A 24,161-nucleotide genomic window follows, 5' to 3' on the forward strand; every position below is an offset into this window, starting at 1 on the left:
CTACGCCATCGCACCATCTCAGGCAGGGTCGGCCTCGTCTTCTTTTTCATTAAATGGCCGCCATAAATTTTTAAAAGAGAGAAGAAATCTGAAACCGTTGGGGGGGGGGGGTTAGAGATTCATTCATACTTTGGCTAAATTCAAATGGTTTCTTCTTTTCAGCTGTGATACATTGAACACGGCAAATCGCCTTTTCCCAAAGGCGCTAAAAAAAAGTGCATTTTTTCACGCTGAAAACCTTACCCCCTAAAGTGGTTTCTGTATTTCACGGTGGTTACAAATTCTTTTTCCTTCATGATCAGGATATTGGAGCTACTATGATCCTCTGCTTATTGACATATGCCCGGCTATTAACCTTTTTTGTCTCGCAAACAATAAATTGGCTCCCTATTGCTGAGCGAAATTTTTGTTTTGAACTTTGGCCGAAGTGCACTATCACAGTGATTAAACACTTGAAATTCTAGCAATATGAATTCCCAATTTTAGACACTTGTCTGTATTTTTAAAGGTTTCAGATAAGAAACCGGTTTTTCTTAATCGTGGTTTAAAGTTCATGCAATCTACTCTACCATACGAGTGAACCTTTAATTTATAAACGTTTTATTGTTTGAGGTTTATATTTTCCATTTATCCTAGTTATACATTTTTCACTGAACTCTCACCCGTACTTTGCTTTCAGACGATGAACCAGGGATTAAAAACTCGGAATATGAAAACCGGGATCAGCCATTGCAGTCCTTAGACGAAATCAAGCAGAAAACACCTCCTCGAACGCCATCACGAGGTACCAGTACGACGAATCAAAGCCAATCAGAAAGTACTCCTGTATCATCTTTAACTCCTCAAAGTACTACGTCAGGGATGGGATTGCAAAAAGATTTCATAAAAGATACGGCTGAAATGGAGCAAGTATTGGGTGAACTAGGTACATCAGATATGGACTTATTGCAAGTATTAAAGGGTTTTGACACAACACCTGGAGGGGAAGGCGCCTTCTGCGAGCTTAGCCTATTTACAGACGTTGATGTTATGAATTATGAGGAAGTTGGTATGCAACAGCCGAAAGATGCTGAGACAAGGGAAATTCGAAATGAAATAGAGAAGCGGCAACAACAAATGCAACGAAAGTGCGATTTTCTTGTAAGGCGGCTTCGGAAAATTCAAGCTTATTACATGGGTAAACACACGAGTGAGGAAGTTGCAGGTCTTTTCGAATGGCAAGCGAATCCAACATTGCGTCGAAAGGAGCCAGGAGAGCCTCAAACATTAAATTTGTACGAAGATGATAAACGTCGTCAGATCTCAACGGCAGTGATGAAGTCTTTTGTGCGGCGAATTAAAACCGCAGCAGATCAACAACATTCAAGTTTAATTGTAAAAAGAAATAAGGTCGGCCGACCGTCAAATGCTAGTCTTCAGGCAGAACTGAGCGGTACGCAAAATAAATCGATCGGTGTTTCCTCTGTTGTGCCTCTCATTAATGAAAAGATGGTGGAAGAAATTTCTCATGTTTCGGGTCATTTACATAGTGAGCTGAAAGAAATTCATGCCGCGATTGATTCAGATGTTACAGCAAGCAGTTCGGGTGGTGAATCTGCTGACGAAATGCAACAGTTTAATAATACAATGCAACAACATCTATCAATGTAAGTAAAGCAAACTTAACTTAGAATTGTAGGTTTTACTTGAACTCGTATCAATCGTTCGCGTACGCCAAGAAATGCTTAAGTACAACTTGAAAGGTCGTCTAATGCGTTAAATTAACAGATTCATTTCCCTACTGTAAAAAACGGGCCTGGTGTGTCATAAACGCAACGGAAATACAACACGTGATGGCAATAAAGACATTCAACCCCCCGGAATAACTCGGATAAAATTTTGATTATTTTGTGATTTTCCTTTATGGCAAAAACGAATATATTTTTATTTTCAAACTCATTAAAACTTTTTTGGACTGTAAAAAAAATCCTTGGAAATATGTCTCCCAAAGTATTGGACGGGAATGTAAAAGAAAGGCACCATATAATGTCGCTGATAACAAGCATCCCAATGCTTTTACATTCTATTGTCTGCATTATGTTATTGTTAATTAAACCCCCCAAATAGGGATCCCGAAAACAATTGAACAGTAATTGCTAGTTTGCTACTTCCGCCTTAAATACAACAGTTTTATTTAAGATATTCATTTTGTTGCAGATCTAAGCGAGCTGCCTGGAGATGGGTTCGAGATCGTGCTGCAATTGCATCTCGATGGACATGGTTGTTGGCACAAATCTCCGATCTCGAATATCGAATAAGGCAACATAATGAACTACATCATCAAATTAAGAAAAACAAGGGTGTTGTGTCTTTTGAAAAATGTACAGCATCTACCACACCTAGCAGTAGCACGATTTTACCTTCGTCGGTTAATGGTTTCCGTGGCGTTTTGCCGGGCAATTCTAAAGCCTTAGATGCAGACATGCCTACTTCAACTGCGGGAGGAAGCGCGCCGAATGGTGCGTACAGTTCCGGCGCCAATAATTCATCGGGTTCTTGTAGAACTCAAGCGTTCCAAAGAACAGGTTTTAGAAAGAGAAAATTACTACAAACCGCAAATGTGCATACAGTTTCGAAGAAAGCTGCACGATCAAGGTATGGAATGTCATTCGGTAGTTTGATGGATTATCAAACTTGATTTGTTAAATATTTTTCTAGCACTGTGAAATGTGGATGCCAGTGGCCTCTTCATCCATGTGGTTTATGCACGGGCAGACCCGATCCGACAGCACCTCGTGACCTACCTGATACGATGACATCATCTGAAAGGGTGGGTCTACTTGATCCAGGCTTTCATCCCGTATTGAGTTTTCCGGAAGGTATGCACACAGAGTTTAGTTTGATTTGATTAATTGGTGACTGAGTGTACACTAGTACCCTGTATTTTTGTGGAAGGAGTATTTTGACAAGTGAATTAATACCCAAACCGGAGTTTATTTTCGCGTAGATATCCTTTTCTATGTCAATCTCAGCAACAACAATGTATGTTATAATGTAAGAAAAGATGCCAAAAATTGAAGACTAATAATGAGTAATTATAAAAAGAAAATTAAAATATTCCTGAAATAATTTTCCATAATTCTGTATGTTGATCATCAAGGATGAGGAAATATTGTCGTTTCAGAACCGATTAAAATTAGTTTCCATCGCGCATAATTCTTATTCCGTTTTTAAATTTTAGATGTATCCCAAAGTATACATTTTGAAGCAACTATGCGCCTTCCGGAGTGGCAGACTCGGGCGATACGTTGTGCATCGAAAAATTCATCTTCATCTTTGAAAGGAGCCATATCGATGCAAAAAGGAGGTGATCGTGATGACCGCTCGAGAAAATACGTTGACAGCCGGCGTAAATATAATCGAAAATATCCACAGGACATAATGGCAGCCAACAGTAATGAATTTAATATTATTGTAAACAAACAATTTTGCTTAAAATAATATTAAAAAATCGAACAAATTCTAGAATTGAAAAATGCAAAAGTACGAAGATCGCTTCACGGCGACCAATGTAACAATCACCTTGTGAAAAGTAAACATCGTAAGCTAATTTCATCCAGTTTAGCCACCGCGTCAGGTTTACCGTTAAGCATGGGAGCTGGATCAAGCAGTGGTGGAGGCGGCGGTATGTCATCGGCGGCATCTTCGATAGGAGGTTCCGATTCATTCGGAGTAATTGATAGTTTAGACACATCCAATGGCCAATTGCCTCGCAGTAAAAACGCATCTCCAACACCTGGTTGTCACGGCAGTTCTATCTACAAATCAGAAAGGTACTGCGTCTGACGAGCACATGTCGCATGAGCATTGTAAAATACTTTTTATAGTGATTTTACCTATTTGCAGGATGGATAGACGACATCGAAATTCGTATGATATTGATAACATAGTTATACCGTATAGTGTAGCAGCAACCACTCGTGTCGAAATTCTGCCGTATAAAGAAATACCGACTCCAAAGTAAGTACATTGATTTCCATTAAATTGTTGATAAAGAACACCGACCACTTATCTTGGAGTCTTCTGTTGATGGTGTTCAACATTAAAGTGAATTTGTATGGGGCAGGGGTAGGTTGCAAGTGAAGAAGCACGCGGATTTCATTCGAAACTAGAGAAGAACTTTGATGATTGGGTCATAAGAAAATGTAAATTTTACGTAATTGAAGTTGAGGTGTCTCGCCGGAAAATCGTTGTAAGGGGATGATTGGAAGTGAATAGAGAAAGTGGGAAGCTTGACGGTGGGCATTGAAGATTTGATATTTTCTTATTAAGCAAACTTTGAGTTAATAAACTGTCTCCAACCTGAAACGGATGATTCTATACTGCCTATGGGTCGTAACCTCCCTGATGCGTAGCCTCCAATTGTCTTCATCCAATGACTGTGCCCTGCGTCCACTTCTACGTATTGATCGCGGGAATTTCTTTATTAATAAATAACACATCGTTCAATAAGTCCCGGGACTAACTATTTAAACAACATTTTATCGGCAAAATTCTTTATTATTCATCAACATAATCTCCTTCAAGGGTTATACAATCATTCTAATGCTTCTCTAACTTTTCAATGCCATGTTTGTAGAACGATTTGTCTTTTGACTCGAAATGAGCCTCAGTAGCAGCGATCACCTCCTCATTTGAGCCAAATCTTTTTGCCTGGAGCATCTTTTTGAGATCCACTAAGAGCCAGCAGTCGCTGGGGGCCAGATCCGGCGAGTACGGAGGATGAGGAAGCAGTTAGAAGCCTAATTCGTTGAATTTGGTCATCGTTTTGATTGACTTGTGGCACGGTGCATTGTCTTGATGAAAGATGACTTTCTTCTTCTTCATGTGGGCGTTTTTTTTTCGCTATTTCGGCCTTCAAACGATCCAATAACACCATGTAGTAGTCGCTATTGATGGTTTTTCCTTTTTCGAGGTAGTCAATGAAAATTATGCCATTCGCATCCCAGAATAGTGACGCCATCACTTTGCCGGCCGACTGTTGTGTTTTTGGACGCTTCGGGCGGCTTTTATCGGCCGTACGCCATTCAGCTGACTGCCGACTTGACTCCGGAGTGAAATGGTGAATCCATGTTTCGTCCACTGTCACATATCGATGCAAAAAATCCTGTTTATTGCGAGTAAACAGTGCCAAACAGCTCTCCAAATCATTGATACGTTGTGTTGCTTTTGTTCCATTGTGAGCAAATGCGGCAGCCATTTGGAAAAAACCTTTTTCATAGCCAATTTTTGATGCAAAATAGTAAATGCACTACCAGTTGATATGTTCATCATCTTAGCTATCTCGCGCACTTTCATTTTGCGGTCACCCATCACGATTTTCAATACTTGCTTGGTGTTTTCGGGAGTTACTCCCTCATTTGGCCGACCCGAACGTTCCGCATCATTTGTATCAGCACGACCGCGTTTCACGTTGAAAACCACCGAAAAATGTTTGTTTTCGACGGAGTAGAGTCCGGATAACGTTTTTCAAGCCATTGCTGAGCTTGAACAGTGTTTTTTCCCCAATGTTTTATCAACACACGAAACTCGTTTTGGTCTATTTTTTCACGATTGCAAAGGTAGCGTCAGTTTAACCACTATAGCTTTCTTGGTTATGTTTCGAATTACATCGAATTTTGACACATCTTATCTGAAGGTTGGTACTTCTGAACCTTGGTATATAAATGGCAGTATTAGCGCCATTTCTACGCTAGTCCCGGGACTTATTGAACGATGTGTTAACTGCGGACGGAAGAGGAAGGCGAGTATCGCGCTTAAAAACAAGACAATTGTTCCCAGGCGGGGGGTTGAGAAAGGCTAAAAACTCTATACGGGAACCGAAGTTATGGAACCACGAAAGGAGCCTCGGACTGGCAAAACAAATTGCTTATTTTCTCATGGAACGTTTGCACAAATGGATGCCGCAATAATCTTTGTTAACAGAGGTCCTGGAGATGAAGCATCAATAAATGATTTTCAAACCGCAAACATACTTGGGCCCCAGTCGCCAAAACAGTCATTCAACGATGAATAGAAGCTAAAAACGGACCGAAAGAATGCTGCATAATGGGCAGTGCTACACTCTCAAAGAACGTGCAAGGCCTACTACGAATCTAGGAATCTGAGCTGCTCAACAACCAAAATATCGGCGAGTTGGAGACTCCGCGAATTGCAGAGAGACCTAGATTCTTAGCAAGAAAAATTGCGAACTATCAACTGCGTTCGAGAAAAGAATCCTCCGGAGAATTTTTTCCATCCTACATGAGGATGGACAATTAAGCCAGAATGCATACGGACGCCGGGATATCTGGAGTTCAACATTAAGGTAGACCTACGGTTGCGCCGTTGATGATGAATGATTCACAGATTTCTCCTTTATGGCCCCAAAATTGGCTGACAACATTGCCTCCTATAGAGTACTGTAATCCTGTACTGTACCGTTACTGTCTTGAATGAAATACTCGTAACACACTTCAAGGCCCTCATCCAATTGGATTGTTGCGTCAACGATTATTATTGTAATATTCTGCCTAATAGGACCAGTTTTTCGGACTTACGTTGTGTATTCCATTGTAAACTCTTTAACCTTCAGCTCCATCTTATTCGCTGCCAATTCGTGTATGTTTTTTAATTGATCGCCGCTGAGTTTCCTTTCTTGTTAATCTTTAATTGACCGATTGCATGAAACTGTTCATTTTGCTTTCTTCACTGTAGATATCCAAGGATGTTTTCAGCTACATGCATGCTTACTTTTTCGGCGCATTTGATCTCAGTTTTCTCCCCTCTACTTGCCTAAGGTAGTGGAATCTATGTCACTTTGGCCATGTCGCATTTCAAGCTTTCCACAGTTGAGTGTCCAGTTCCATCTGCTATAACTAGTTTTGCCTGTGCGATATCGGTATTTAGTTGAATAAGGAAGTGCTCCGATTTAATAGTGCGCACGTTGTAGCCTTCATCTAATTTACTGGAGGTAGTTGTTTTTTCGATAAGAACATAGTCGATTTGATTAAAAATGTGTCTGTCGGATGTTAACTACGTGATTTTACGTGTGCTGTTATGGGGGACGCAGGTGGAGCTTGCGACTAGATTCATCTTTATCTGTTATTGATTTTTTCACTTCAAATACTGTACCTTCTTGTTGTATCCTTACGAAATAAGTCGTTTCTCATTTTAACATTGAAGTCTCCCACTTTCATATCATTGAAGGCAACCCCTCAACAATTTTGTCCAGCCCCGAGAAGAATTCGTCTTTAATGATGTCATCTTTGTTCTTTGTTGGTGCATGGCAAATCATGGAGCGATTTATTCGTCGGCGGGTTTGAAATCCGTTAACCAACTATTTGAATTTGTTACAAACGCGACACCAAATTCTTTACTTTCTTCTTTTTAAGGTTTTGTTTGTAGAACAAAATCTTATTAAAATCGGTTTACTGTCTGTCTGTCTGTCCGTCACACGCATTTTTCTCGGAGACGGTTGTAGCGATTGGCACCAAATTTGGTAGAAAGGTGGGAACTGTGAACGCTCACGCATATAGTGAGTTACATCCTTTTACGACGAATTTAAGGGGGGTCCCCATACATGCAAAGGCAGGGTGTAAATTTTTTTTTCATCAAATATAGTCATGTGGGGTATCAAATTAAAGGTCTCGATTAGTACTTTTCGAAGCCAGTCTTAGTTTTGACATTTGTTGAAAAGGTGGGGGGTGCGGGGGGTTGAAAGTGGTCATTTTTTTAACGAACCCATTCTCAGAAACTACCCAACCAAAAAATCTGAAAAAAATCAGGGGGCTGTCACTATATGGTGCCTAGGCTCCGAAATACCCTCCATACCGATACCTGTTTAAATAAAGTTAATAATAGTACATTACTATAATTTTTAGTAATTGACAGGAAACCCCCCTTAAGTTCACCCTAGAATCACAAAATTGCAACAATATAGGCTACAGCATAGAGCATGATCCTGCCAAATTTGGTGAAAATCGCACTATTACTAACAAAGTAATACTAGGTCAAAGCTGTCGCTTCTCTGCAAATTCGAGACTATGAATGTCAATATCACTTGAAAGTGGCTATTTTCACATAATATATGCATATTTTACGTGCTACATGCTAATGGGACAAATACACACCCAAATCTCTTTATAAAAGAAATTCACAAAACCTTTCATACCTGAAGCGTCTAGCTTCCGGTTTCCCGACTTGTTTTTCTGTAAGATCTACGATAATTTACTTCGGTCTCGGACCGTTTCGTTTCTTAGAGTGCAAGGAGAAGTTTCCGATAAATTCTGTTTGATTTTTAGACCGAAATAATTCCTTGTGTTGTCGCATTGAGTGTTCATGATAACGAATCTGAAGTACTATCTTTACTGAAAATGAAATGTTAAAAAAATCAAGTCAAATGCGAATATATAAATAATTAAAATAATTAAATAATTATACAAATAATTGATGCTATTCCATGACAAAATTACTTTTACTAGGTGGCGAATAATAGACGAATCATCGGAAATAACAGATTCCTCATGTCAACCTCAATCAACTTTGGAGAATTCTGGTGCAGAAAACAGTAATAGTCACACTGATGAACTCACATCAAATGTGGGAAAGACAAACTCCTCAAATCGACTTGAAGATGCCTACAGTAATGACGATGAGTTCGAAGATACTTCAGACGAGGCGATTCTGATTAGGCATGAACGCGCGTTGATAGAGGAACGTAAAAAATTTCAAACATACTTGAAATATCCATGGAGTACAAGGTCACGTGCTAATCGTCGTACGGATAGTCGAGCAGAATCAAGTGGTGCGAATACTCCGGATCCATCTTCACCTGCGCCAAATACACCAATTGCTGGCGGTGATCAAGAGGTGAGTGTTGTAAGATGCAGTATTTATGCTTTGAACAGAATAAAATTAAAATTCACTTTTTAGTCCGTTCCATCACCAACAACACCCTTATCATCTCAAGTATCAGTTGATGCAGGAGACGAAAATTCTACAGGTAATCACGAAATGCACACCTCCATACTAGATTTATATATTGACTATTTTTTTCCGGTCATTCTGTAGGTGTTAATAATCACCCGGTTTCCAATAATTCGAATTCAACGGTAAGAAAAATAGAAAGGAGGAGAACAGCTTCAGGCAGAAAAGAACGTGAACACAGCAAAGATGACTTGGGAAGCTACTTGTTTTCAGAAGTAAAAGAGGTGAGAATCCTTTCTCCTGCTGTTATGCAGAGTTTTAAAAAGTCACACAAGCAACAAAGAAAAAATGAATTCGAACCTTGGGTCGGTTGAATATATTGCGGGATCTTTTCTCTTGTGATTTAATTTGAATTGGTTCATTTATCTTCTGCTTTCTTTGTGATTTGGTAGCTGCATGCCGTTCTCAGGATGCTCCATGGTTCTGGAAGTGGGATCTAATGAGAACTGCATAGAATTCTTAAGATCTTCTTTCAACTGAAACATAAAAATCAATTATAATGACACAATGATGGCGATTCACTCCTTTCGGAACAACTAAAAATTTGTGCATTGTGCATTCTTGTCATTTCACACGTGAAATTAATTTTCATAGTTTTATATTTTTATGAGTAAGTGCCAGTTTCTTGGTACGACTTGTGATCTCACACAACATGGCGTGGGCTTTTCAGTGCGTTTGAATTTGGTTGGAATTTGTTGTAGGTTTTAGTTGTTCCACGACGTCCAGGCAGGATAACAAAAAAATCTAAGTTCTCTGATCCGGCCCACGATGATCGTACATTGGGACGAGAATTGGCCGTGCCTTCGACCTATGTGTGCCAACTTTTACTCGGTTTTTGGGTACTGGACTGTGTGTTGCAAGACTCGTAGGTTAGATAACTCAACTACGTTTCAATACATTTTGCCCCAACACTTGCAAGCATATTTGTGTCGTAGCCTGTCCAAACAGGTAGGATACGTGTTACAAGTTTAGACACGGCTAACGTTTTTATATGATGTGATTATGGTTAGGTTATAATGTATATTTCTTGCTCTAGATTTTGTGTTATGTATTTGCAACTTCACGTTGTTTGGTCTTATGTCAGCTTATATTAGTTTTTGTGATAATAAGACGATTTGTTTTATTTGAAAAGAGTATGTGCTATTTTGCATTACTCATTCGCATTGATCTTCACCAGGAAGGGATGGGCGGAATGAACTAGGAAGCCTGATTCTTTTAGAAAGCAGATCAACTCCTCAATCTGGAGTTGGTTTCCTTCTTTTAAGAAAAACTCTTGGGGAGTTTAAGGACAACTGAATTTGTTCCTAGTCACACTGTGCCTCCTACACTGAAGAATAAGGTGGTCTAAGGTTTCCTGCATTCCACACTGTAGACACGGTTTGAGTAAAGTTTTTACAATTGCTACACTATTTGTTGAAATGAAAGCTGGTATTTTAATGGGCAGCTTCGGAAAGATTGCCGTGAAATCTTTGGCTTTTAATCTCGAAGTCGCTTAATATTCATCTTGCGTCCTTCTTGATTTTATTCTGCATCACCCTTAGTACATTCTCAGCTGTAAAGGATGAAATCTTGCTTGCGCTGATTAGGGCTGCCTTTGCTGTTGAGTGGGTCATCTTGTTCAACATAATTTCACTTTTGTGTGGGCACCACAGTATTCTTATCTACTCGAAGTTAGAATTCGCTATTGCGTCAATTATTTCCCAGATAATGGGATGTCTGATGTCTTGCTTCTCCAACACAGTGCAGGCTTTTTGGGAGTCTGCAACTAAAAAAAATCAGGAGTCTGCCACTATATGGTGCCTAGGCTACGAAAGACCTTCCATATCGATATCTGTTCAAATAAAGTTAATAATAGTACATTACTATAATTTTTAGTAATTGGCAGGAAAGCCCCCTGCCAAACTTGATCCACCTTTTGGTGAAGGGCAGCACCTACTGCGATGTCAGAGGCATCAACAAAAACGGCTAGGGGTGCATCTTGCAGAGGGAATGCCAAGAGTGTAGCGTCGGCCAATTGTTGACGGGATTTGTCAAACGCGCAGATAGCCTCTTCAGACCACACGATCTCTCGTGTGTCCTTAGTTTTGGGGCCAGACAAGTACACGTTCAAAATGGACTGGTGATGGGCGGCCTTGGGCAGGAAACGACGGTAGAAGTTTAGCATGCCCAAGAACCTCCTCAACTCCCTCACTGTCTTTGGACGCGGGAAGCTTGTTATCGCTTGCACCTTGTCTGGGTCGGGCTGTATTCCTTCAGGGGAAATGAAATGGCCGAGGAATCTCACTTGTTTTTGGAGAAATTTGCATTTCTCAACGTTTAGGACTAAACCGGCCTCAACGAGACGTTGAAAAATGCACTCGAGATGGGCTAAGTGCTCAGACTCAGTGGAAGAAGCGACCAAAACATCATCCAAATATACGAAACAGAACTCGAGGTTTCGCAGGACTGAGTGAATGAACCTTTGAAATGTTTGCGCCGCATTGCATAATCCGAAAGTCATCCGGGTGAACTCGAAGAGTCCAAAGGGTGTGCATATTGTCGTCTTTGGAATGTCTTCAGGAGCTACTGGGATTTGGTGATAAGCCTTGGTTAAGTCCAAGGTCGAAAAGATGCGGCAATTCGCGAGGTGATGCGCAAAGTCGTGGATGAGTGGAATTGGATATCGGTCAGGAACAGTCTGTGCATTTAGCCTTCTGTAATCCCCACATGGGCGCCATTCGCCGTTTGGCTTAGGGACCATATGCAGTGGGGAAGACCAACAGCTGTTTGAGGGCCTGCAGATACCCTGTTGAACGAGTTGTTCAAACTCTTTCCGTGCAATTGCCAGTTTCTGGGATGGTAGAGGACGCACCTTCGAGAAGATCGAGGAACCAGTAGTGATAATGTGGTGCTGCACATTGTGCTTCACTGGTTTGGAGAGACTACACTTGGTAGTAATCTGGCTGAACTTTTGGAGAAGTGCCCGAACACGAGAGTCGGTAATGTCTTCTAAAAGAACGGAAAGATTATTGCCTGGGTGAGATACCATATGTCCCGACGAATTAAGGTTGGTCGTGGAATCTATAAGAGACTTGTTTTGCAAGTCCACCAGCAATCCATAGTGACACAGGAAGTCTGCGCCTAGTATGGGGAAGCTGACATCCGCCAGGATGAAACGCCACGAAAACGTCCTACGCAAGCCAAGACTCACGTCCACTTGCCTATACCCGTACGTGTTTATGCGGGAGGAATTTGCTGCCGCAAGTTTGAGCGGTTGTAGGAAAAGTTGATGTTGCCAAGGTACGGGAAGAACCGAAACCTCCGCACCAGTATCGATGAGGTAGCTGCGCCTGCTGAGGGGGTCGAAAATAGTTAGGCGACGTGGCGCTGCGTTCTGGGTGGCCGTCGCCAAGACCCCCCGCGGACCTAGTTTTTTGCGGTAGGAGCGAATCTACACGGTAGCGTACATCTTGTCGCTTTATCCCCGAATCTGCGGTGGTACCAGCAAATTCCTCGGTCCGCGGACTGTCCTGACGACCTGCTACCTGATCGCCCTTTTCAGGTGGCAGACCGCGAGCGTGCTCGCGATCTGGCGCCCGAACGCTGAGCGTCCAACGTCGCCCGCATCTCGGCCACACTGGCTGTTAAAGCGGCTATCTCGCGCCTCAAGTCACCCACCTCATCCGACGGTGGTTGAACGGCCGCCAAGGTTGGGCGTACGTACACCTCCTGCACCTGGTCGGCCGTCGCTGCCAGTTCCTCCAAGGAACCGGAGACGCAAGCGAGGATCGCCTGGGTGCCCTCCGGGAGCCGTCGCAGCCAGAGCGACTTGATCAGGTCATCGCCAATCTTGCTCCCACCCAATTGCCTCATTTCGCGAAGCAATTGGCTGGGAGTTCAATCACCCAACGTTAAACCAGAAGAAGAATAGACTCCTCGTCCAGGCCGACCACCGCGTAGTTGAAGCGGGTCGCGTCCGATGTGATGCCGGACATTTGGGACTGCGCTTCCAAATGCACGAACCACAGCTCCGGGTTCCGCCACCAAAACGGAGGAACGCGTACGGCGAGGGCGGTCACTTTCGGGTCCGATGGGCCTGCCGCGTCTTTACTGTCAAACGACATCTCGAGTAACAAAAAAAAAAAAGTAATAGTTTTCAATGAACACCCGGTGAGTTTATGATGAAACGCGGTGAATTTTGCTCCGACACGGCAGGCCGCACCCACAAATGCACGCACAAACAGAGAAATGACGACCGAAGCGGACGCTCTCCAGCGCAGACCAAAAACACCACCAAGGAAACGGAGAACCCGCGATGTGAAACACCTAACGCCGTCTCTTGCAGCGATTTTCAATTATTATTATTGAAATATTATCACAATTTTAACTTTTAACAATTAAATTTGAAGATTGATTGCCAAATAATCTGTAACCTAAGTTGCTGCTGCCAATGTTGAAAGGTGGTCGCGCTCGTTGAATTTCTGATGCGGCAATAATGCTGGTGTCAGCTACGTTTGAGATGGTGATGGCTGCGGCTGCGGCGGCAACGATGGTGGCTGCGGCAGTGATGCTAACGTCTGGCGCTGCGGTGCTGGCGTCTGGGGCTGCGGTGCTGATGTTTGGTTAACTTGATAAAACGCGCTCGAGATCAGAGGAACAGAACGAGTCATCTGAGGTATCGGCTGCTGCACAGGTTGTTCAATAGTTATGTTTACAGGTGAGGGTCCAGCCTCTCTTTCTTCACTTCGGATACTGATAGTACTAGGGCTTTGTGCTCTTCGGGGTCACCAATTTAACTTTAATATTAATTTCTTTGCAAACCACACTTTTAGGTACACCGGAACATAGACTGTGTTTTTACAATCAATACTCGATATATTTAACCATTAGACTTTATTAAATAATTTGTGTGACTTTATTAAATAATTTGTGTGACTGTGACTGTATGCTCGTTAGAGGCAGAAGAGAGTCTCGCTTCATGTGTTTCTTTTCTGCCCCTAACTCATGGCACACTTTTCTCGCCGGTCCTCCACTCCCGTGGCGAGCTCTGCAAAGTGGATAGATCCGCGCCATCTATTCGTTCGCATTCGCAACATTCGAAATAAACTGCCCACCCGTTTCGGTTTCCATTCTTACCCTGACCCACTCCAGACTAGCAGGTTTCTCACTCTTCTTTCCTCAGATATTGAAGCTATTAAAGGCTTGCCGGAAATTGTTGGTAAGTTATCGATAGACCATTTTTAGCCATGCGATTGTCTAAACGAAACTATAGGAGGAAGGAGGAGATCTCTTGAACCTAATCAGCTACTTAGAGGACAATAGCGCCTTTTTGAACTTATGGGACGGTTCACCCGCCAGAGCATAAACCACATGATACGGTGAAAACTTAGTTGAAATTTGAAATGCTGATAATTTCGAAACAGTTTTATTCAAAAACGGCCCTTGAGAGTTTTGTTAGATTGCACTATATAAGTGACTTTCATCATTAGTGAAAATAAGGCGGGTAGTCTATTCATCATCATCAACGGCGCAACAATCGGTATCCGGTCTAGGTCTGCCTTAATAAGGAACTCCAAACATCCCGGTTTTGCACCGAGGTCCACCAATTCGATATCCCTAAAAGCTGTCTGGCGTCCTGACCTACGCCATCGCTCCATCTTAGGCAGGGTCTGCCTCGTCTTCTTTTTCTACCATAGATATTGCCCTTATAGACTTTCCGGGTGGGATCATCTTCATCCATACGGATTAAGTGACCCGCCCACCGTAACCTATTGAGCCGGATTTTATCCACAACCGGACGGTCATGGTATCGCTCATAGACTTCGTCATTGTGTAGGCTACGGAATCGTCCATCCTCATGTAGGGGGCCCAAAATTCTTCAGAGGATTCTTCTTTCGAACGCGGCCAAGAGTTCGCAATTTTTCTTGCTAAGAACCCAAGTTTCCGAGGAATACATGAGGACTGGCAAGATCATAGTCTTGTACAGTAAGAGCTTTGACCCTATGGTGAGACGTTCCGAGCGGAACAGTCTTTGTAAGCTGAAATAGGCTCTGTTGGCTGACAACACCCGTATGCGGATTTCATCATCGTAGCTGTTATCGGTTGTGATTTTCGACCCTAGATAGAAGAAATGGTCAACGGTCTCGAAACTTGTATTCTCCTATCCTTATTCGTGCTTGACCAGTGCGGTTTGATGTTGTTGGTTGATTCGTCTTCGGTGCTAACGTTGCCACCATATATTTTGTCTTGCCTTCATTGATGTGCAGCCCAAGATCTCGCGCCGCCTGCTCAATCTGGATGAAGACAGTTTGTACATCTCGGGTGGTTCTTCCCATGATGTCGATATCATCAGCATAGGCCAGTAGTTGGGTGGACTTGAAGAGGATCGTACCTCTTGCATTTACCTCAGCATCACGGATCACTTTCTCGAGGGCCAGGTTAAAGAGGACGCATGATAGCGCATCCCCTTGTCGTAGACCGTTGTTGATGTCGAATGGTCTTGAGAGTGATCCTGCTGCTTTTATCTGGCCTCGTACATTGGTCAGGGTCATCCTGGTCAGTCTTATTAGTTTTGTCGGGATACCGAATTCTCTCATGGCCGTGTAATTAGAAACTTTACTCGACCAAAATTCGTGGCAAACACAAAAAGAGCTTGCAAAAACTTTGGAAATTACTCAACGACGTATTTCGAACCGACTGAAAACCCTGGGATACATCAAAAAGCAAGGGGCCCGATATGAACTGAATCCGCGGGATATCGAACGATCGTTTATGTTAGAATTGTTGCTTGAGCTATGCTATGAGCATCAAAAACTGTCCGGATAGCTGAGTGGTTAGAACGCAAGGCTGTCGTACGCACGGTTCAAATCTCACTGGTGGCAGTGTGACTTTATGTCGTCTGCACAGCAAGGAGTGTTTACAAGTTCTGGACGACAGCCGTATTAGTTATTAAAATCAGGGGCGACACCCTGCGTCCTGGCTATGCTATCATAGGCGGCTTTAAAGTCGATGAATAGATGGTGCAACTGTTGTCCATATTTCAACAGCTTTTCCATCACTTGCAGAGAGAAAATCTGATCTGTTGCTGATTTGCCTGGAGTGAAGCCTCTTTGGTATGGGCCAATGATGTTCTGAGCGTATGGGGCTATCCGGCCTAGCAAGATAGTGGAGAATATCTTATAGATGGTACTCAGCAACGTGATACCTCTATAATTGCACTGCACTGTGTGATATCTCCCTTTTTATGTATGAGACAGATAATGCCTCGTTGCCAATCGTCAGGCATTGATTCGCTGTCCCATACCTTGAGCACAAGTTGATGAATCACTTGGTGTAACTGGTCGCCTCCATATTTAACCAATTCGGCTGTAATTCCATCGGTTCCTGGCGACTTATGATTTTTTAGCCGATGAATTGCACGGACTGTTTCTCCTAAACTTGGTGGTGGCAGTATTTGTCCGTCGTCTTCAGTTGGCGGGACCTCCAACTCGCCGATGTTCTGGTTGTTCAGTAGCTCATCAAAGTACTCAACCCATCGCTCTAATATGCCCATTCTGTCGGAAATCAGATTTCCCTCTTTGTCTCGGCAGGATGAGCATCGAGGTGTATAAGGCTTCATCCTGCTGACTTGTTGGTAAAACTTCCGCGCCTGGTGCGGTTGCTCCCTGTACTTTTCTAGCTCACAGACTTGTTGGTTCTACCAGGCTTCCTTTTTCCGTCTGTGAAGTGGCTTGTCTGCTCGACGGAGTTCGTGATAAGTCTCTGCGCGTGCCCGCGTTCTTTGAGAATGCAACATTACTCGGTATGCGGTATTCTTCCGTTCCGTTGCTACCTTACATTCATCGTCAAACCAGCCGTTTCGACTCCGTTTGCGGCTGGGGCCAAGTATGTTTGTGGCCGTATCCATGATAACGTTCTTCAGGTGATTGTGAAGATCATTTGTTGATGCTTCATCTCCAGGTGCTCTGTTGACTGCGGTTATTGCGGCATCCATTTTCCTCTTATAGGTGTCGCGGAGGGTTGTGTTGTGGATGGCTTCAGTGTTCACTCTCACCTGACTGTCAAAGGGGATTCTAGGTGGTATTGTTATTCGAGCTCGGAGCACCATGCCAACGAGATAGTGATCCGAGTCTATATTGGCCCCCCTATATGTTCTGACATTCATCAAGGCTGAGAGGTGGCGGCGTTCGATCAACACGTGGTCAATTTGATTGAAAGTGGTCCCGTCTAGAGAGGTCCACGTATGTTTGTGGACCGCTTTCCGCGCAAACCATTTCGTGTGACCCTGCTAATTGAATAGTCCGCAGTCCGTTATCATTTGTTTTTTCGTGTAAGCTATCGCCTGAATACGGGTTCCTTCCCTACTTGGCTATTCAACTCCTCAAGTATGATTTTAATATCATATCTGGGACAGGCTTCGAGGGTTCGTTCTACTGCCTCCTAGAAGGTGTCCTTCTCCGACTCTGCAGTCTCCTCTGTAGGGGCGTGAACGTTTATGAGGCTTGTATTTCTAATCTTGCCTCGCAAGCGCAGAGTGCATAGCCGTTCGCTTATGTTTTCCAAGCCGATAACAGCAGGCTTCATTTTTTGGCTGACTAAGAAACCTACTCCGAGCACATGGTTTACTGGATGACCGCTATAATATATGGTGTAGTGGCTCTTCTCCAGGAAACCGGTCCCTGTCCATCGCATCTCTTGCAACGCTGTTATATCAGCCCTATATTGGGACAGGGTATCGGCTAGCTGCTCATCAGCTTCATCCCTGTACAGGGGGTGCACGTTCCATGAGAAAATGCGCAAATCGTTATTCCGTTGTCGTTGCCGGGTCCGTCGTTTTAAAATCCGTCCTGTCCGAGGCTCCTGTTGTGGCTTCGTAATAAGTTGTTTTCCGTGTAGGGTTGTCAGCCCTACCCAACCCCCAACCTGGAGGACCAGTTGGTACAATTTGTCCCGTTTTTAGGCGCAGGAGACTCGCCTTCATCCTTCTCTGTCTGCAGCTTTTCGTTAAGAAAGTGCTCCCAGCGGTCACCACGTGGAGGTGGTGGTTCAGCAGGCATTTCCCAGGTTTTATGCTCTTTCGTGGGTACCAATCTACGTTTCGCCCCGGGACCTATACTACCCTTTGACCACCAGATTGCACTATATAAGTGACTTTTATCATTAGTGAAAATAAGGCGGGTAGTCTATTGCTGTTTTATTAAAATTTGAATGCAATATGTCTAAGCTAGGGTTTGGCATCTTGTGCAAGGGTAGTGAAATATTTTCCAACCTGAATATACTCGTATAACAATGATTTAACTTAACCAATTTTTTCTGTTCTAGTTCATACCTCCATATGAGCCACTAGAGTTCCCGCTACCCGACGATGTTTACGGAGCGATGCTTGAATTAATGCCGCATGATCACCAAATCTTGGATGATTGTGTAAAATCAAATGACTGTGATGGTACTACATCGGTGAGCATTTGTAGCGAAGAGAAACTACCCAGAAGCACCGTGAATGACGAGAAAGTTTTAAGAACCGGCGATAGAGAGGAAAGACATATTTTAATTACAACTAATAGCCAGTACATACGGCCTGGGGACAGCGGGGGGCCAGGTACAGGTACAGGCTTTGTTAAAAGCAGTAACCAAGGCTATTCAGGTGTTTTGGACATCGAATCAAACGATAGAGAAGATAGTGATACGGACTCAGCAGAATCGGGAATGCCGGACGAGGATCCGAACGATCCAGAGTGGCGCGAACCAGAGTAAAGGGAGCCTAGAATTAGAGGAAGTATTCATTTTGACCTGAACTATAGTTGTTTGTATTGTTTTCAAACGGAAAGTTTGTTTTCACTTTTTCAATTGATGATTACACTAAATTAAATTCATCTCGACAGTTTCTTTCAAATATGATGTTAAAATATGTAATTTGCCTTGTTGATTTCCCTTTGTTTTCTACTATTACGACAATTATGCTCTTTTCTGGCTTAAATACTGTTCTTTTTCCAAATATATGATTTTTGAAAAGATTTTAGATGATTCTGGTAGAAATTATTTTGTGAAAAGCAAACATTTATATAACAAATATCGCCCCTGAAACAACTTGATGAAAATATAAACGATACTTAAATCTGTAGCACGAATGTAACATTTTTAGGAGGCATATTTTTGAAGAAACGGGAACGGTAGAGTCAACTCCGATATATGTACGAGGAAAATCAGAGTTTATTTGGTTCTGGGTACGTTCGAACTATTTTTTTTTTACTTTAGAATGGAAATTTCGGTAGGGGATGTAGTGCATTTGAAATCTTCGTCAATAATGGTGGTAAAGGATGTCAGGTTAGAAATTCTATCTCAAATTGAAAGGACTTGCTTTAGTTTCAATTGAATTTTTTTTTTCCAATCAAATCTGTTCCCCGATTTACTCAAATGTCAGATTTCTGTATAAAATTTCTGTTGTTTGAGTTTGAGCTTTTTATTGATCCTCCACGTAGCTAACAAGGCGCTCGTGGTGGAGATTTAGAGACAATTCATTTCAGTGCACCGCTTGGCAAATTCCACAGCTATAGTGTTTGCTATGGTACACTCAATCGGTACATTCCCACCTGTTTGGAATGTCTATATATTTGCTTGCTCCGTTATATATTATGCATATTTGGCATTATTGAACAGAAGGAAATGCAAACACGTTGCTGCATAGACGACACCCTCGCCGATGCTTAGTATCTTCTGATTTCGAATTTTAGAGAAAAGTAATTCAGAACACTTTGCGATTCATTGGCACATTGCTTGTTCTCCTTCCAAGTTCTGCAGTCACCCATTGAATGAGTTCTTTCTCCATATAACCAAGTCAGTAAATCTTGCCCAATGACTTTCAAGCGACTGTAGGAATTGAAACCCTAATTATATAATAGAAATCTTCGTGTGAAATTCGGGACATTTGCTTGAAAGACGATTGATAAAACTGCGTTTCAAGTCATCACAATTGATGCTTTCATAGGAATGTATTACGGCTTTAAAAATATACATAAAAATCACACTTCTGTATATATTGTAATAAAGGAACTACTAAATTGCAAGATAAGTAAAATTAATATATATTTACTTACCTATCTTAAACCTACAATTAAGGAACAGTAGATTATTAAGTTTTGTTGCTTCAAGCAGTGAATTAAGTCTGTTTTTAAACTATTCGCTTATTACGTGGATGTTCGAACTATGAACAATAATTGTTTTCATCTTTCAATAAAATAGAGATATTTGAACAGTAGAACTACGACTTCATGATAAAAAGTAACATGCACTTTACCCAGAACAGTCTGTTTATATTATCAAACAGCGGAACAGGTATCAGTATAATAATTTTGTCATTTAAAGTATAATTTATTTTAATCTTAAATCAGTTATGCAAGTGTTATTATATCTTTTGTTTTAAACACTATTATTTTCTGATTGTAGACATTATATAGCAGTAATTGTGTAATATTTTTTATTGTTACAATTTGCTTTAAGGAGGAGCTAGATGTAAGTGAACAAATAAAATAGATTACACTAAGAATGTTATAAATAAACAACCGTTTTTATTAATACAATAAAAGTCTCTTGCTGACAAAATCAAATATGAATCGATCGTATTTTACGCAACTGACGACTACGATAGTCCATTTATGATGTGAAGCTAGGTTGATGAACAGGAGTTGGGTGCTTATATGCGGCTTCTGTTTGTTTCAGCTGCAATTCACTCGGAATTTAATTAATATCTGAATTTTTGTTTGGAAAATGAGCGATCCTTATTCTACATCTACTCGATGTTACTTACTTTCACTTCTTGGGTCCACGAATCCCTCATTTTGTGCATAGCACCCGAGTATTCAGAAAGTAGAATAAATGACTAACAGTTTTGTCCGCTGCTCCCAGGGCAGAGGTGAAACAGTATCTGATAAGTTGCCTCTGCTCTGGACGAGATCGTTAGTCATTCATTCTACTAACATCTGAATGTTTTCCTAAGAAAACTCACAGGTATTAGGTTGTTGCAAATGAAATGTCGGATATTTGAGTAAAATTTCAAAAAAACTATAACTTTTATGAAAATTAATTTTATTAGTCAAAATAAGAACCAGCAGCTTCAATGCACTTCTCCCAACGAGATACAAGGGCTTTTATTCCAGTTTCGTAAAAGTCTGGGTTTCTAGAGCTAAGAAATTCTTCAAAGGCACTTTTTACAGCTACTTCATTGCTGAATTGTTTCCCCGCCAAAAAGTGATCCAAATGCTTAAAAAAGTGGTAGTCGGTTGGCGAGAGGTCGGATGAATATGGTGGATGAGGAAGAGTCTCATATCGTAATTCATTTAATTTTTGGACCGTCATTCTGGAAACATGAGGTCGGGCGTTATCATGGAGCAGTATCACTCCATCTCTGTTGACCAATCTAGGCCGCTGAACACGTAATTTCTCGTGCATTTCATCAAGTTGGGCACAATATTTCTCTGCATTAATTGTTTCACCACGCTCCAAAAACGAATAATGAATAATTCCAGATGCAGACCACCAAACAGTTACCATTACCTTCTTCGGGTGAAGGCTCGGTTTTGGCATGTGTTGTGGAGGCTGATCGGCATCTAGCCATTGCGCTGATCTGCGACGGTTGTCGTACAATATCCACTTTTCATCGCATGTCACTATTCTGCGCAAAAAGGGATTGTTCCTGTTGCGGTTGAGTAGAGAACTGGATATTTCCATTCGCAGCGCCATGTTTTGCTCGTTGAGTTCATGCGGAACCCACTTATCAAGCTTCTTCACCTTTCCAAGCTGTTGTAAGTGCCGAGATACTGTCGAATAGTGTACGCCTATTTTCTCTGCAATGTCACGAATCGATGATCGGGGATCAGATTCCACTATCAAACGCAACTCGTCGTTGTCGATCGATGGTCCTGGGTGTCCACGAGGTTCACTTTGGAGGGTCATGTCGCCTGATCGGAATTTTTCGAACCACCGCTGTGTCGTTCGTTCCGTTTGCTGCGTCAGCTCCAAATGCTCTGCAAATGTTTCTGGTTGCCTCCGCTGCGTTGTGACCAAGTTTAAATTCATATGGAAAAAGTAGACGTTTTTCACTCCCTTCCATGCTTTTTTCTTTGAGTTTTACTTGGAACTTCAATGACGATTGAAACTGAAATGACTCCTTGATCGAACGAACGACTATTTATACTCAATTATCCCATACCACCAGAGTCACCTTGCGGCAGTTTTAAACATTAAAATCAGAACTAACTTCACTTCATTGAAAAATCCGACATTTCATTTGCAACAACCTAATAATAGTAGTGCTTGGTGCTTTTTTAGTAGCCAATGGAAATCATACTTTTCAGCTGCATTTCGTGTTTTTTGGCTTCTATATGCTATCGCCATTTGAGATGTTTGTTAGAATCCTTACCAATGTATCAGATGTCTTTACCTTTCTGGACAATTTTGCAGGAAAATAGGCGAGAGGGAAAACTGATTTCTAGTTCCGATAACCTTGGATTGAGCGAATGTGGTGTGGTCAGAACTTCTTGTATTTCCATACAGCCTTTTTTTTCTGGAGTAGGATAGGTGAATGCGTTTACACTCCCGCAACAGTACCCTGTCGGACTACCAATTCAACACCTCCCTGTCATCGGAGAACTAGCCCGGAATCGTTTGAGACCTTACTTCTGGCTAGTGTTACGTGTCGCCGGAGCACCAAAATAAAAAGAAAGATTAATTAATATGTGTTTATTAATTAACCGTTTGGCTACAACTGAGTAAAAGTAACAGAAAGAGACCTTGCGGGCATTTTCAATGTCTTTTATACTAAGAAATGAAATTGCAATTTAATGCTAACTCATGAATTGCAATTTCATTCACCTGGTTTTGCATTTCGTGAAATGCGTATCTATGCAAATGCAATCGTCGCACAAAGATTCGATTGCATTTCGTCATTCTATATTTCCGTTCTAAATTTTGTGGGAAATTAATTGTTGACGTGTTATATTTTTCACGTGGAAGACGAATTGCAAGTGACCTTGAGTGAATTGGATCTAACACTAGCCCTCCCGCTCTCCCGGCTTTGGGAGCCTTCAAGTCGGGGAATCCCTTTCACCAACGGGAGGAAGGGGCTTGTTAATTCAAGGAACCCCTTACCATCCGATCCCTCCTTCGGTCGAGTTCAATCTTCAGCCCAAACATAATGCGCAACACGATTTCAGCTACCAGCGCTCTTCAGCGTTTCTCTGAGAATGTTGTCTGGAGAGAGCTACCTGCGTTTGCATAAAGCTGCTGACGAAAGCCGCTCCACCTCTCGCAAGAGAAAAAGGCGTGTTCAGCGTCGCTTGCCACTCCAGTGCAGAGCACACAATCAGGAGATCGCGCCTTCCCAATCCTGTGCAGGTAAGACTGACAACCTCCATGCCCGCTTAGAAGTTGGGTAAAGAAGCAATCGATCTCACCGTGCGTTCGGTTCAACCACGGGTCTAAATTGCCGATGAGCCACGCAGTCCATCTGCTGCTTGGCTCATTTTGCGTTGACGTTCTTGACGGGCAATCACCTCTCTTAAGTTCTCGCCCTTACGGTGGTAGATACCTTTGCACTCTTCGGCAAGGAGGGCAACGGGAATTACTTCCGTGATCAGCATCACGGCCGGTTCGGAATATCAGCCCATACCTCCGCGCCATAGAGCAGAACCGACTGCGTTGCTCCTATAAGGAGACGTCTCCTAGTAGATATAGGGTCCCCAACGTTCGCCATTAGTCGACTCAAGGCCGCGACCCCAACTGCAGCCCTGTCCGCTGTTGCTTTTATTTGCTCGAAGAAGCTCATCTTCGAGTTAAGCATTAAACTAAGGTATTTAACCGCTGTTTTGAACTGGAGTCAACTCGCCGATCGATATTGGACGCAGGGTCGGGATTCTCCTTCTGGTCAAGATGATTACTTCGGTTTCTTCCAACGCAAGGCTGAAACCGTGAGCATCGCATCAATATGTCAAGTCTGTTTTGCCGTAACGCCGTCTGCATAACCGACCAGGCGTCACTCTTCGGGAATATCGAGTCTCAGCAGAGGTCCGGCCCTAGGATGGATCCCTGTGCTACTCCTGACGTGATTTTCATCTTCCTCTGGCGCTCTAGCGTCTCATAGAGCAGAGAGATGTCTTTCAGATAATCTCTCAATGTCCGCAAGA

General features: G+C 42.4%; 1 protein-coding gene across 1 annotated transcript in view; it reads left to right on the forward strand.

Moving 5' to 3' along the window:
* The window catches only part of LOC119658589, a 48,942-nt gene extending 28,348 nt beyond the window's left edge, over positions 1–20,594 (forward strand). The window contains exons 3-12 of the mRNA XM_038066049.1: positions 680–1,646; positions 2,197–2,634; positions 2,698–2,858; positions 3,221–3,433; positions 3,506–3,812; positions 3,886–3,999; positions 8,502–8,889; positions 8,953–9,022; positions 9,091–9,230; positions 18,307–20,594. Coding sequence (XP_037921977.1) covers positions 680–1,646; positions 2,197–2,634; positions 2,698–2,858; positions 3,221–3,433; positions 3,506–3,812; positions 3,886–3,999; positions 8,502–8,889; positions 8,953–9,022; positions 9,091–9,230; positions 18,307–18,738 — 3,230 coding nt within the window. The 3' untranslated portion in view covers positions 18,739–20,594. The remainder of the gene's footprint in view (positions 1–679; positions 1,647–2,196; positions 2,635–2,697; positions 2,859–3,220; positions 3,434–3,505; positions 3,813–3,885; positions 4,000–8,501; positions 8,890–8,952; positions 9,023–9,090; positions 9,231–18,306) is intronic.
* Positions 20,595–24,161: the final 3,567 nt, after the last annotated feature.

Source organism: Hermetia illucens, chromosome 6 (assembly GCF_905115235.1).
Source record: "Hermetia illucens chromosome 6, iHerIll2.2.curated.20191125, whole genome shotgun sequence".
Classification (NCBI taxonomy): domain Eukaryota; kingdom Metazoa; phylum Arthropoda; class Insecta; order Diptera; family Stratiomyidae; genus Hermetia; species Hermetia illucens.